The sequence below is a fragment of the Phoenix dactylifera genome, chromosome 7 (assembly GCF_009389715.1).
Source record: "Phoenix dactylifera cultivar Barhee BC4 chromosome 7, palm_55x_up_171113_PBpolish2nd_filt_p, whole genome shotgun sequence".
Classification (NCBI taxonomy): Eukaryota; Viridiplantae; Streptophyta; class Magnoliopsida; order Arecales; family Arecaceae; genus Phoenix; species Phoenix dactylifera.
This window is the reverse complement of record NC_052398.1, coordinates 13,171,706-13,184,962: the sequence shown is the minus strand read 5'-3', so window position 1 is coordinate 13,184,962 and position 13,257 is coordinate 13,171,706. Positions and strand designations below refer to the sequence as shown.

Genomic DNA, 13,257 nt, shown 5'->3' with positions numbered 1-13,257 from the left:
CTTATGAAATTTTTTTATTTCTTATTACAGTATTTGGGCTAGAGAAGGATTGGGTTGATGACTATGTAATCTATAATCTTATGAGAAATCCAGATCAATTCTGTTTGGATTTTCCGAATAGACCCTTAGGGCAAACAAAACCATCCTTCTAGGTTTCTTCGTGCCCAATAGAGAGAGAGAGACAGAGAGCCTTTTAGTTGACGTCAGACTAGCTTAACGTCCCCGGTCGCCGAACTCGACTAGCCCAAACCCAATCGCGGTCCAAAATGTTTCGCTAAACAATTTGGTTGTGTTGAATTCGGTCAAGTCTGGTTGATTTTTTTTTTTTTTTTTTTTGGCGAAAAAGTCTGGTTGATTCAAGTAAAGGTCGCTTGCATAGTTGCATCTCCAGTGCCCGGCGCCAGTATTTGTATCAGCCCTAGACGACGCGGCGGCGAATTCCAATCCCCCCCACCACCGACTTCCCTGCCTTGGTACCGCGCCGCCACCACCGCCGGCGGCCATGAAGCTCGACGTAGACGCCCTGAGGTACCTCTCCAAGGACGATTTTAGGGTTCTTACGGCCGTTGAGATGGGCATGAGAAACGTATTCTTCTTGTCCCTTCTATCCTCTCATCGCTTTCCTCGAAAAGATCGACAGCAAACAAAAATCTTAATTTCTTCTCTCTCTCTTTTTTTTCCCTTGAATTTTCACCGGTTTCAGCATGAGATCGTTCCTGCGGAGCTTGTCGACCGGATTGCCGGCCTCAAGTAAGCTTCTTTCTTGCCTAAGAAATTGATTTTTTAATTGAATTAGGGTTTGAAACGGATTTACGGAAGTTTAAGATGATGTGCTGTATTCTTTTTGACCTAAGAGAAGTCTGTAATTATAGGCATGGAGGCACTTATAAGGTGCTGAAGAATTTGCTGAAGCACAAGCTGGTACATCACGATAGTTCCAAGTGTACGTTGCTGCTTTGCGTATGATTCTGTATGTTTTGATCTCAAGTTTAAATTTTGAACTCGAGATTTAGTTCTTCACCTGCCCTTTTCTTAACTCAGATGACGGGTTCCGGCTAACCTATCTTGGATACGACTTTCTTGCAATCAAAACACTGGTGAACCGTGGCGTGTTTGCTGCTGTAGGACGCCAGATCGGTGTTGGGAAGGAGTCGGGTATTCCTTCTCAAACTAATGCTCTTCTTCTGTATCATCAAAATCTTTGTTTTTGTGTTTTTTTATGTTAATGTTGATTAAGACCCATCTTTTTTGCAAAAGATATATTTGAGGTCGCTACAGAAGATGGGACAGTTCTGGCCATGAAACTGCATAGGTTGGGTAGGATCTCTTTCAGGGCAGTGAAATCTAAGAGAGACTATTTGATGCATCGGACCAATTATAACTGGCTCTACTTGTCACGGCTTGCTGCACTCAAGGAATATGCTTTTATGAAGGTTCTTTTGTTGTGTCAATATGTGCTTCCTTTTGACATTCAGCATGAGAAGTAGCAATCTTACATGACTGGTTATTATATTGTGTGAAGGCTTTAGGAGAGCATGGATTTCCTGTTCCAGATGCTGTGGACTGTAATCGGCATTGTGTGGTCATGTCTCTTGTCCAAGGCTATCCACTGTATGCATAAACTTAGAATCCATGAATGTTCAATGTTGTGCTTTCTTCTTCATTGTTTATGCTATAATTAGGAGCCTTTCTGCAATACTGATTCTTCTGATGCAGTGTACAAGTGAAGCAGTTGCAACACCCAGAGGAAGTTTTTGAAACAATTATTGGTCTTGTTGTTCGTCTAGCAGAGCATGGTCTTATCCATTGTGACTTCAATGAATTTAACATCATGGTTTGTGTGTTTCCACTATTGCTTTATGTCATTTTCTGTTAATATTTCTGGTCTGGCAGCAATTAGATCACTTGTTTAGCCAAGTTTGTTTGTTATCTATATTTTGCAACTTTTTGGTTTTACATGTTATACATTGTCCGAAATCCCTTCCAGCAGCAATTCTAGGTACTCTTGCATGTAATGTGGGCTTAGCAGTTAGGTCTAAGAGTTATACTTCAGTTACAGTTACCAGCTTCTGTAGCTTCAATGATAGTTTATTTTGAGCACAGTAGAAATCTATATTATTTACAATAGGGACTTTTTTTCTTGAAGGGGTTGTTTTCAAGATATCTGCTAGGCAAATTTTAAAGAGTGTTTAATCAGTCCTGGTCGATGAAGAAATTCTCAAATAATGATGTAGGCAGTCGCCTCTCTGGAAGCATGACTATTTTTCATGATCATTAGCATCATATTGAGTATTTTAATTCTCAAGATGTGGGCCCCACATCTTTTCCTTTTATCTTTACATTATCTTCTGTGATTTTGATCTTCAAATGTTGAGTCATTTGGGAGACGGGACTAGATCAAGTGGATATATGTATAAGCAGTTGCAGCTAGGAATCTTAATTATGCAGCTTTTGTTGGTGGCTTTTGTTATAGAGCTTGTTTACTAAATTATCATGAGTTTGAATGTTCTCCCCCTTTTTTAAATATTTTTAATGATTCACTTATGTTTAGTGGGTGGAATCTCTAGTATAGAAGATTTTTTTTTTCCTTGTTTTGGTTGAAGGGCATCTTGCATAGATCATTTTTTGTCCTCTTCACTTTAGATCTAAATCAAATGTTGAACTCGGAATGGGTGGTTACGAAACTATTTCAAAAGTAGATCACATTTAGTTGGCATGGTTATTAAGATATATCTGAATGATTGGCATTCTACATTTTGAAATCTTCTATCCTTTAAATGCTAATATGGAATTGAGATGTCTGTCTTGAATTTTAATGAGATTATGGAAGGAAAAGATATTCTACTACTAATGACCCAGTAGATTGAGCTGACCATTACAAATCTACTCATTTGCCATCGTAGGAAAGATAAGTGAAATGATTCATAGGAAAAGATTGCGGGATTCCTGAAGCAGCATCATGATCTTCTAGACAATTTTAGATATAATTACAGAATAAACATGCATTAACCTGATTCATTTATTGTATCTGCAAGTTTGCATTACAAGTGCTCGTAGATATTGCATATTTATTTCTTGATAATTTTATTTGAAATGGACATGCTACTGCAAATTTACTGTTACTAACTTAAGTTAATGTCAAAAAACACAATGTTTAAGAAAGTTTATTTTATATAATGACCCCTATTTTTAAAATATTCGTGTATAATATGTTCTAACTATTTATTTGTGTAAAACATAGTCTATTACATGCTGTAGTATCGAATTATATTGACTATGCTAGGCCAGTACACATTGACTCATGTCCTTCGAAGATATGCAAGTTTTTCTTTGCACTATTGTGGCAACAACATGGTACAGTAACTATTTAAAAAGCCTGCACATAAGCTTGCATGTCGAAGACATATTACTTGTCACGTAGTGTTGTTTTGATTGCCATTTTGCTCATTGTCTCTTCACTTAGCATTCCATTCGATGTCAAAACATCATTGAAGGTCATGACAACTGTCTTTAGCCTTCTTGGAGTTTCATTGCAATTACACCATGTCTCGTTCACAAACTTCACTTCTATTCTTGCCAAACTAGGATGCATAAGTTAAGGAAAAGGCACTTTCTTAATTATTTCCCCATTGCGCGTTAAGGGGAGAGGAAGTGAGTTGAATCTTACCTCGCTAAAACAAGAAACATCTACCTAATGCCTTCAGACTTTAAAAATCACACTTTGGTTAAAGGAATTCCATAGAAAAATATGCTTCATCCTATGAGCCTAGCATGCAAGAATTGAAGTGAACCATACCAGGGTCAATGTGTATTCATGCGGTGAGGATACCGAGAAATCATAACTGTGCCAATACCACTCTGAACTTCTCCAGATTCTTCATTTCTTTGATTTTGAATGTTGTACATGGTTATGCCTGCCACATCCCAATCTATGGCATCTCCTTCACGTCACCACATTACTACATGATAGAACCTGGTTTCTGGATTCTAGGCATATAAAACAATGAGCATCTGGATCATGCATCAAGGATCATATACCCATGCCCTATTCATGTTTTTTAATGTGTTGTAGTGTGTCGCTTTTAGATCTCCTCTTTGAATAGTATTATTCATTCTGCACGGAATCTCAGAACTTAGCAGCATGTTGTTCTATTAACCATGTGTTTATATTCCAGTTGCGTCTTTATTCCTATATCTATCAGAAACAATGATTTAACATATTTAAATATCATTTTTTTTGTATTCAATGAAAGAACCTCATGCGTTGCTGTAGTTTTATCGTATTGACAAAAGTATTCTTTGGTGCGGTTATGTGGATCCTTTCGTAGCATGCACTAAATTTGAACTTTGAATGTAAGATTGACTAGGATGCTGATGGTTAAATCAGCATACTGGAAGACTTATAAGTGTGAACCTTGCCCTTGGTTTCAATCTCTATACTGATTAGTCTTGATCTCCTTATAGATCGATGATGATGAAAGGGTCACCATGATTGATTTCCCTCAGATGGTATCGGTTTCTCATCGCAATGCACAGATGTACGTTGCATATTTATTTTGCTTTTGTTTGAGATGCTGGTCATTAAATATTATGACTGTTTATAAGTATACTATTGCCCCTTTATATTTGTATTTTGGTTTTGCATTCCTAAAAAGCTTCCTGTTTCAGGTACTTTGATCGTGATGTTGAGTGCATCTACAAGTTCTTTAGCAGGAGGTTTGTAGCTAAAAGCACTCAATTTATGTAAAAATGCATTGACTTCTCAGCGTTCAAAATTATCTGGCCATATTTGATTTAAGTTCTTTCTTTTTGTTTATTTAGCCCCCCACCCCCCCACCCCCCCCCCCCCCAAAAAAAAAAAACACACACGCACACACACACACACAAAACCCCTTTCTTCCTCTCTCGTTTTCTTTTACTGATGGGTGTTTGAAGGACTTTCTCTATGTATCATGAATACTCCTAAAATCTGGATAGGTTTTTCCAAGCACCCTAGGGTAGTGATCTTGGCCTGAAATTTGGAAACAAAAATGCCCCCTAGTAAGAAAAATTGGTATATTGATATACCATTAATATATTGTACCCATATTATGTATATTATATTTTACATATATAGTATTCGTGATATATATTATTAATCATATTATTATCATATAATTATTTAATTATCTTTTAATAATTATAATAGAAATATATTATTGCACTTTATATTTATATTATGAAAATATTTAATTATTACTTCTATTTTCCTTATTTTTCTAATCAAAATAAATATTAGTATTAACACAATGATATAAGCATAAACGAAAATATTAATTCTATAATAATAATTAATATATTTTTATTGGATTAGTAATTTTGTTGTCAAAATTATAACCGGTTTGTCTAAACAAGTCTATATATAAATTGTATGGACCTGCTGCTAGTCATTCTTGTGTTTTCTCATAATTTATTTGAGAATTCTGTTTAGCAGTTACAAAATATATGGAATATCTCAAGGGTAATTTTGGTATTATATGGTCACTGATCATGGATTATCATGGCATTCCAAATAAGTTACTCATAAATAACCAAGGATCTTTAATATCTGGAACATAGCATACCTAATGCGGTGATCCTAGATCATTAGGGATCATGTTACCCCAAGATGAGGATCACCGGGGATCTATGCTCACCATATTGATACCATTTGGGTCACCGAACACCACCATACAATGCTTAAATTTTGTGATGTACATGTTTTGTTGAAGCTATTCCTTCTTCCTGATATATTTTCTGATGCACTTTTCTATGCCATGGGCACTGCAGACCTTTGGGTTGGATCCTAATTATTATGAGCATGTGTGATTCTACTTTTTCTCCTTTTCCAGGTTCAATCTTTCAGATCAAGAGGATAGCGAAGAGGGTGATAGATCAGAATCTGATACTGAGGAAAATGGCAGGCCCTCCTTTTCTTCCATAGCAAAATCAGCTAGATTTTTAGACAAGGAACTTGCTGCTAGTGGGTTTACACGAAAGGACCAAGATGAGATAGAGAAGGTATGCTGGATGTATGTTTAGTACCTGAGTGGGCTTGAGTTCGTGTAGCCAATATTTTTAAATGCAATTTTGTGACAATTAATCTTGTTGTGCGCAACACTATTGTTGCTTAATGCTTCCAGGTTAATATGGTTAACAGCTTCAGTTGGTAACTGTCTCATCCTTGTGAAACAAATATTATCTAGGTTTTACATAAAATTGTGAATGCATTTTATTGCATTCCCCATTTCACAATTGAAAAATATTGCATAATTTGTATACCATTCATGTGTCACTTGTGCAGATACTTTACACTCGCACTTGTGTATAGGTTGTTTGTGTTTGTAATGTTCAATGAATTTTCTTCCATCCTATTTTGTGTTGGCTATATAGTGTTCAGCCCTTAGCTGCTGTACTCTTCTGCCTAGGATGTGGAACACATTTTGGAATCTTCCTCCCACTTCGGGTCGGTAACAGCTCACCTTAGGCTGGGCTTGCTTTGTGTTACCATCAGGCCAGGCCTAACCTGTATCAGATTGTCAGTGTCTGGTTGTCTGGAATTGGCTTGTGATCCAAGAAAGCAAAATGGCATGGTTGGGTTGTGGATTCCTTAGAGGCGCCGGCTGGCAATAATGGGGAGGCAGTTCAGGGCTCAATGGGGATCGCATGATGATGGTAGTTTTTTCATGAAAATGCTGTGGCAGGCAGGGCAGCTGGGTAAGGATGGGGTTATAGCTGGTGGGGGATCGCCATGGTCAGTCAATACTGCAGGAACCTGTCAAGATGGTCAAGGGATGAGGAGGAAGAGTCGAGAAGAGATCTGGAGTGGAAGGAAGAAGGGGCAAAGAGGAACCAGAGGAAGGGAGATGTACCTGAGGAAAATAATAAATAAATATGGATAAATATGGTCACCACATATATAAAAAGTCCATATAATTCTAAATACTATAGTCATAATGTGTTATCTAGTCAAGCTTTAGATTGCACCTAAGGTGGTCCATACTCATTCTGAATTCCCTTTTGGCTCATCAAAGTTTGGCTCAGGTTTGTTAAAGTTCTGGTACTTTCAGACTCAGAAACAACCTGCTGGCATTGGGAAAAAAGTGCCGACTCTTGGCACTTTTTTTGAAGTGTCATGCAGAGGACTCTTTATTTCTAATATTGGATGTTTTAACTGAAGCATAATTGTGTCATTAGTATAAAAAGCTATAATGGTTGCTTAAGTATCTTCACAAATCTTAAGTAATCTTGATGTACATGTGGAATACCTTAAACAACTTATAAACTCATGGGTGTTTTTCTAGTTTGTTTCTTAGATTTTATGTACCTCTCTCCTTCCCTTTTCATTTTGCCTTCTTGGATAAACAGCAAGACAGACTTTGTTTGTGAGAATTAGGACGAGAAGAAGCTCAGCGAAAATCAGGGCGAGTGATGAATCAATCTGTCACCAGTATCCAACACTCCATGACTTTACCAACTCAACCAGTTGACACTCTCAACATCAAAATAATGACCTATATATATATATATATATATATATATATGCATATATTCATGTCTGCCATCTTCTTTGCTGGAATGTAGAGACTGCAGTGTCCAGCACTTGAGCATGCTTAGACACTTGGCAGCGTGCTAAGTATCTAGGTAACACTGTGGTCAGTCATACGTACCAAACCATATCATTCCAAACCTAGTTTTGGTTAGGCTCATACTTGCATGCCTTGGGCAATTGGGCGAACCCATTTTTATCATGCACTGGCTGCCCTATTTCCCCTCCTGCATCATGCTTCCACCTCTCCTCTTCAAATGAACATATCTTATGCTGCCAGATTGTATCAAACTAAAGTTGGTTTAAGCATACTTCTAGATATTTTAATTAATATCATTTAGTTTTAACAATACAATAACCAGATAAGTACGCTTCTAATATTAGTTTATACCAGTGCTTCCTAAATGTTTCCACATCATAAACCTTTTCTGCTTCAATACTCACAGCTGAGGTTGTACCATTTGTTCGTAGTTTGGTCCTTTAGATTTCCATATTCATAATAAGCTTCTTCAAATTTCTTCCACAACTTTGGAATCAGGTCCTGTGAAGAGCCCCCTTTCACAAATCTTCAGCTCAAATCTGAGTCAATCTGTCTGCCAGGCCAGCCTTTTACCTTCCTTTTTCATGATCAAATCAACCAGTTCATCTCCATCACTTCATACCTCTTTTTAAAAATGGCGCCATATTTCTATTTACTTCTAGATATGCCTGTAATAATTCTTGTAAACACTGGAAGGGAAGAACCATTTTACCTTATGCTGAATGTGGCATTTTGATATAGCGTAGATTGTTAATGTGCATTCATTTGATTATATCCTGAATTCTATTTCTAATGACGTTTCTAATGGTCAATGTTCTAAATCCATTCTGCTGCTCAGCTCTGTGGAATTCTCTTTCAGATTATACATATTCAAATAGCCATTTTATGTGTCTTCTAAGTTTCTGCTTGCATTATCTTGCAGTTCATTGAAGGAACTGGGCAAAAGGATACTCTGAGCTCTGATGACGAAGTGCTTGCAGAGGAAGAGGGAACCAGCAATGAAGTCAATGATGCTGTAGCTACAAATTTAAATTCCTTGCATTTGGCAGATCAGGTACCAAGCAAGCTTGGACGACTTAGAAAATAGCTAAAAATTTCATGAAATTTACTGAAGTGCCAAAGAGATGACCAAACCCAAACTAGTAAATGGTATTCAATAACCTGAATTTAGAATATAATCGGGTTTGGTTCCCAAATTGGACCGGGCAAGCTTATTGCACCATATTGTTCCTGCCTGTAGGATTTGATTTTAATTTGATTCAAGTTTGGTACATGTAACATATAATATGACACAATTTGTGAAAAACTTGTGCTACATATTTTTATACTGCATGGCGGGTTTGTAAATTATATTAGCTATTAAGTTAGTTACTGATGACTTATATTAGGAGAATTATTAAAACAACAGCACTATAAGGGCCTCATGTTTGCACATAGAAAGTCCTTACATTCCATTTTGCTGAAAAACTGTAAGAATCAATGACTGAATACAATCAACTTAGGATCTTAATTAGATTGATTCATGGTGAAAAAAGTGCTCAAGCTAAAAATTTGGAATTCTTCAAGGATACAAAAGAAACAACAATATTGGAAGCAAGATCGACAATCTCGATGCTTGGTACTATACCAATACATTCTTATGGTACGTATATAGTTCATATCGAACAGCTCCTGGCCCTTTTTTCACTTTTTATTACAATGCAGCCCAAAACTAGATGGTACAGCTACATTACACTCCGGTTTTGGGCAATACCGGGCAGTATGGGGTGGTTTCATTTGGTTTGGACCGGAATGGACCAATTCGATTCATGTACCAAATCGAATGTTGGTACCATCATGGTATCTTACTGGTAGAGTATGGTATGGTCGGTATGTCAAATCTTAATTGGAAGATTTGTTAAGGATTACCATTTAAAACTCAATAATGGATCCAAACTTAGATCAAACCTTATAGAGAACTGCTCTAGATTGCAAATGTTTGAAAAATTTAGGATCCAAACCCAAATAGGAACCTGATAAATTTTACAGGTCTGGATGTGGATCTTCCATAGATCCAATCTGAATCTGACCCATGTGCAGACTTGCATAAATGTAAAATACATTGATTTAGCATGAATGATATGAACTAAAACTGAACTGGAAATTTAATGTTTGCCAAAGAAGTTGCTAGAAATTTGTTTGGAGATTCAGATTGATTGTTGAGAACATTTCTAGTTGTCACCAGTCACTACTCATACTCATATTTTTTTTCTTCTTATAAATGTTATTTATTTATTTCTATATGAAACATCATTTGCATAACATGGATCGTGCAGCATGAGCTCTCGGAGAGCTGTGGTGACAAGGCTGCTGCGGGGGCACTTCTTCATTCTCCTAGATTAACTGATATAAACAAAGATGAAATTTTCCATGCAAGAGAGGTTTGTGAATTGTGATGTTGATCTGTTATCGAATATGGAAGTGTTCTTGTGGTCCTGTTTTGTCACATGCTTCTGCAATTCATGGCTCATGTTACTTTTACAGCATGAAACCAGTGTGAGTTACAATGATAGCAAAAGAACAGAGGATCCTGTTTTATGTAATGCCAGTATAAGCAACGAAGATAAAACTTTGCAATCAGGAGAGAAGGTGCTTTCTTTGATGCTAATACTCATTTATACATTCATAACTTGATTCTTCTTCTTCTAGTTTTTCTTTTTGGGTTTCCTATCAAGTTTAGATGTCTGGCAACTGTATTCCCAGTTTGGAGCTTTGCTGCTCTGTTGCGAGTAAACACATTGGAAATACACTGGCATGTGACCAGTGGCATGTGCTTGAGGTCAAATTTGCAGGCGTTTTGACTGGAGCATTTCTTTTGTTTCATACCCATTCCTGCTCTATCTTGTGTTATTGCTAAGTATAGTTGGAGTTCTTTATCGCTTAATCCTGGATCTCATTACGTTTATGAAGAATGGCAATTTACAACAATGATGTTATAAATTAATATCATCTACTTATTGGAATAAATAAAAAATGATTAACAGATGATAATATCTTTGCCCATATGCATTTTCAAGCAATTACATTCTTTTCCCATGAAAAACAAGTGGGAGATGGAAGTAAAGCATATTCAAATAAGAATATTTTGGAAAATGGGTTCTTATGCTCAGTGAAATTAGTCCTTTTCAAGGATATTTTAGAATTTCTTTTTGTGTTTACATGAGAAAATGCATATTTTTTCAATTTATAAGTCATCTTTTGCAAGATTTGCCTCTCACACATATTCTGATATTCTGTTCCAGTAGTTGTATTGAATTTTTTTCCAATTACATCCTCTCCTTGATGATTATCGATAAGGTGTTGTTGATTTTCCTTTTTTTTCCCTAAATGGCTCTAATGTTCTAAAACAACTCTTAAATTTTTTTGCAACAATTCTCAGCTCTGTACGTCCTCTCCTGGGCAATTCTTGTTTGTCTCACATATTATATCTTGTACATGCATTATAACAACAAAGTTGTTTTAAACAAATTATCTTCTTAAAACAACCTGCACTTATATTCAATTTTTTCTACACTTCCCAATTCTTTACATAAACTATTTTCTGTTGGTTGCAATGTGCATAATCTATTTTCTGTGGGTTGCAATGAGTATCACCTAGAAACGTGGAGAAGTTGGAAAATCTAGTTTCCTGGGCTCCCTTTATCAACTCATCCAAAGTAAAAAAAGAATATAGCCAATAAATGAGTTAAAATTGCTGTCAATTGTCACATTTAACTAGAAACTAGTAAGAATCATAAGAAAAAATAGATTATTATGAAAGTAAATTCTTTACAATTTTGATTATTCATACATATGTAAGGTACTAGATTGAAAGCAATACTACTCAAGCTTCACATCATAAAAGTTGAAGAGGAAAATTATATAAGAAACCATAATTTTGGATGGTCATAAAAGGGGTTGATATGTTTAATCTCTGTAATGGATTCAAACTAGAATTAGACTCAGTAAGAGAAAAACTCCGAACTAGATCCAAATCCAAATAATATAGGATTGAAACCCAAAGTGGAATATAATTAACTTTAGGATCTTCTGGTTTATGAACTTGGATTCCAAATGTCAAGCCTGAAATCTCTCCATTTATAAGCCTATATATAGAGATATATATCTCTGTGTGTGTGTGTTTCCACCATCAACGGTATAAATTGCCCATGCATCTGGGCGTATGTATGAAGTTTTTACTAGATTTTTTTTTTAATGGAGATCCATGTCAATTATTTGTGGCTGACTTCAAATTCATCTGCGCTTTATCCATGGAGCCTTGCCTAGTTGAGTTTTGTAGTTTTTATTCATGATGTCATTGTTGGATATACTTTTTTGTGTGTAACTTTAATTTAGATATTTGGTGAAAATAAAGTTTGTTGACTCCATGGGATTTCCTGGTCTGTCTAAATTGGAGAGTGTACATTGTTCCAGGAGGATAGTGATGAGCCAGATGAAAGTGATCCTGTACTGATGAAGCGCCTGAACAAGCAGAGGAAGCGGGCTATATCAGCTGCTCACGGTGGGCGGAAGGCTTCGGCTTCAAGAAATTCCTACAAGGACAAGGGTGGCAAGACCTCCCACAATTCAAAAATTCAGAGGCAAGCATTCAAGTGGTAACATATGGATTTTGATGAACCTCAATTGAATCAGAGTAAAAGACCAGCAGATTGGATCAACCAATGGCATCACAATATAGCGGGAATTTGTAGAGTTAGGACTTGCACCGAGGTATCACTTACAGTCCCTACAGCAGGAATCTCCTGTATTTTTACCAGAGTAAAGATGCAAATATTCAATTATACATAAGCATATCTCTTAGGGAAAGAGGGTATGTGTAATGTTCAGGTTTGTTGTCTGTAACGTCTGCCGGACCAAGGGAAAAAAAACCTGAATCATTTTCTGTTTGGGGACCATTTTAAGTAAATTGTTTATTTATTTTACTTGCATCGCGTATAACTTCTGTATTCTTTAATTGTTGCCAGATGGGTTGATTATTTTTTAACTGTGCATGAATAAATTATTTCGTTACTTAGATATGAAGATTGTGGATGTTATTCGTCAACTATGTCCGAGTACGATACCTTCCATGGGAGGCTGGAGATGTCATGACTCCCTTCGACTCTCATGTCAAAAGAAAGATGTCCCAGGGCATGGGGTTCTGTTGATTCTCATGGTGACCAAGCTAACGTTGGAATCATTTGATGATAGACTCATTAAGACAAGATGGGGAAAGAAGAGGAGAAGAAAATAGAGGAGAAACAATTATTTGGAGCTATTGTCATTTGAGTTTTCAACACATGCTTGAGTCTCTTGTTCGGTTATCGCTTCTATCTGATATTCCTTAGAAACGTGCTTTAAACATGGCATTTTCACAAGTAACCAAGAAATCTACTCTCAGTTGTTCCTGGATGCCAGCTTTCCTAAATGAAGTCAAGAGTAGAAGTTAATAGATGACCAAAAGGTCAAGCTCATCAGGATGCTTTCCATGCATGTGCCTTCAAACATATCTCGGTGCATACGCTGGTAGGGGATGTTTACATGCTTTGCAGGGTAACTAGATTAATGGAGAATCCAGACCTGTCCTGGAAATCCAGACAAGAAACTAGTTGAAACATTGATCCAATTATAT

General features: G+C 36.5%; 1 protein-coding gene across 1 annotated transcript; it reads left to right on the top strand.

Annotated features, from left to right (window-relative positions):
- Positions 1-377: 377 nt before the first annotated feature.
- Positions 378-12,595, top strand: LOC103723665 (serine/threonine-protein kinase rio2). Its single transcript, XM_008814644.4, has 14 exons — positions 378-586; positions 704-750; positions 873-943; positions 1,042-1,155; positions 1,258-1,433; positions 1,523-1,611; positions 1,717-1,834; positions 4,465-4,538; positions 4,669-4,716; positions 5,871-6,039; positions 8,530-8,661; positions 9,923-10,027; positions 10,131-10,235; positions 12,060-12,595. Exons 1-14 carry the CDS (start codon positions 503-505, stop codon positions 12,243-12,245), a joined length of 1,518 nt encoding a protein of 505 aa, XP_008812866.1. The 5' UTR covers positions 378-502; the 3' UTR covers positions 12,246-12,595.
- Positions 12,596-13,257: the final 662 nt, after the last annotated feature.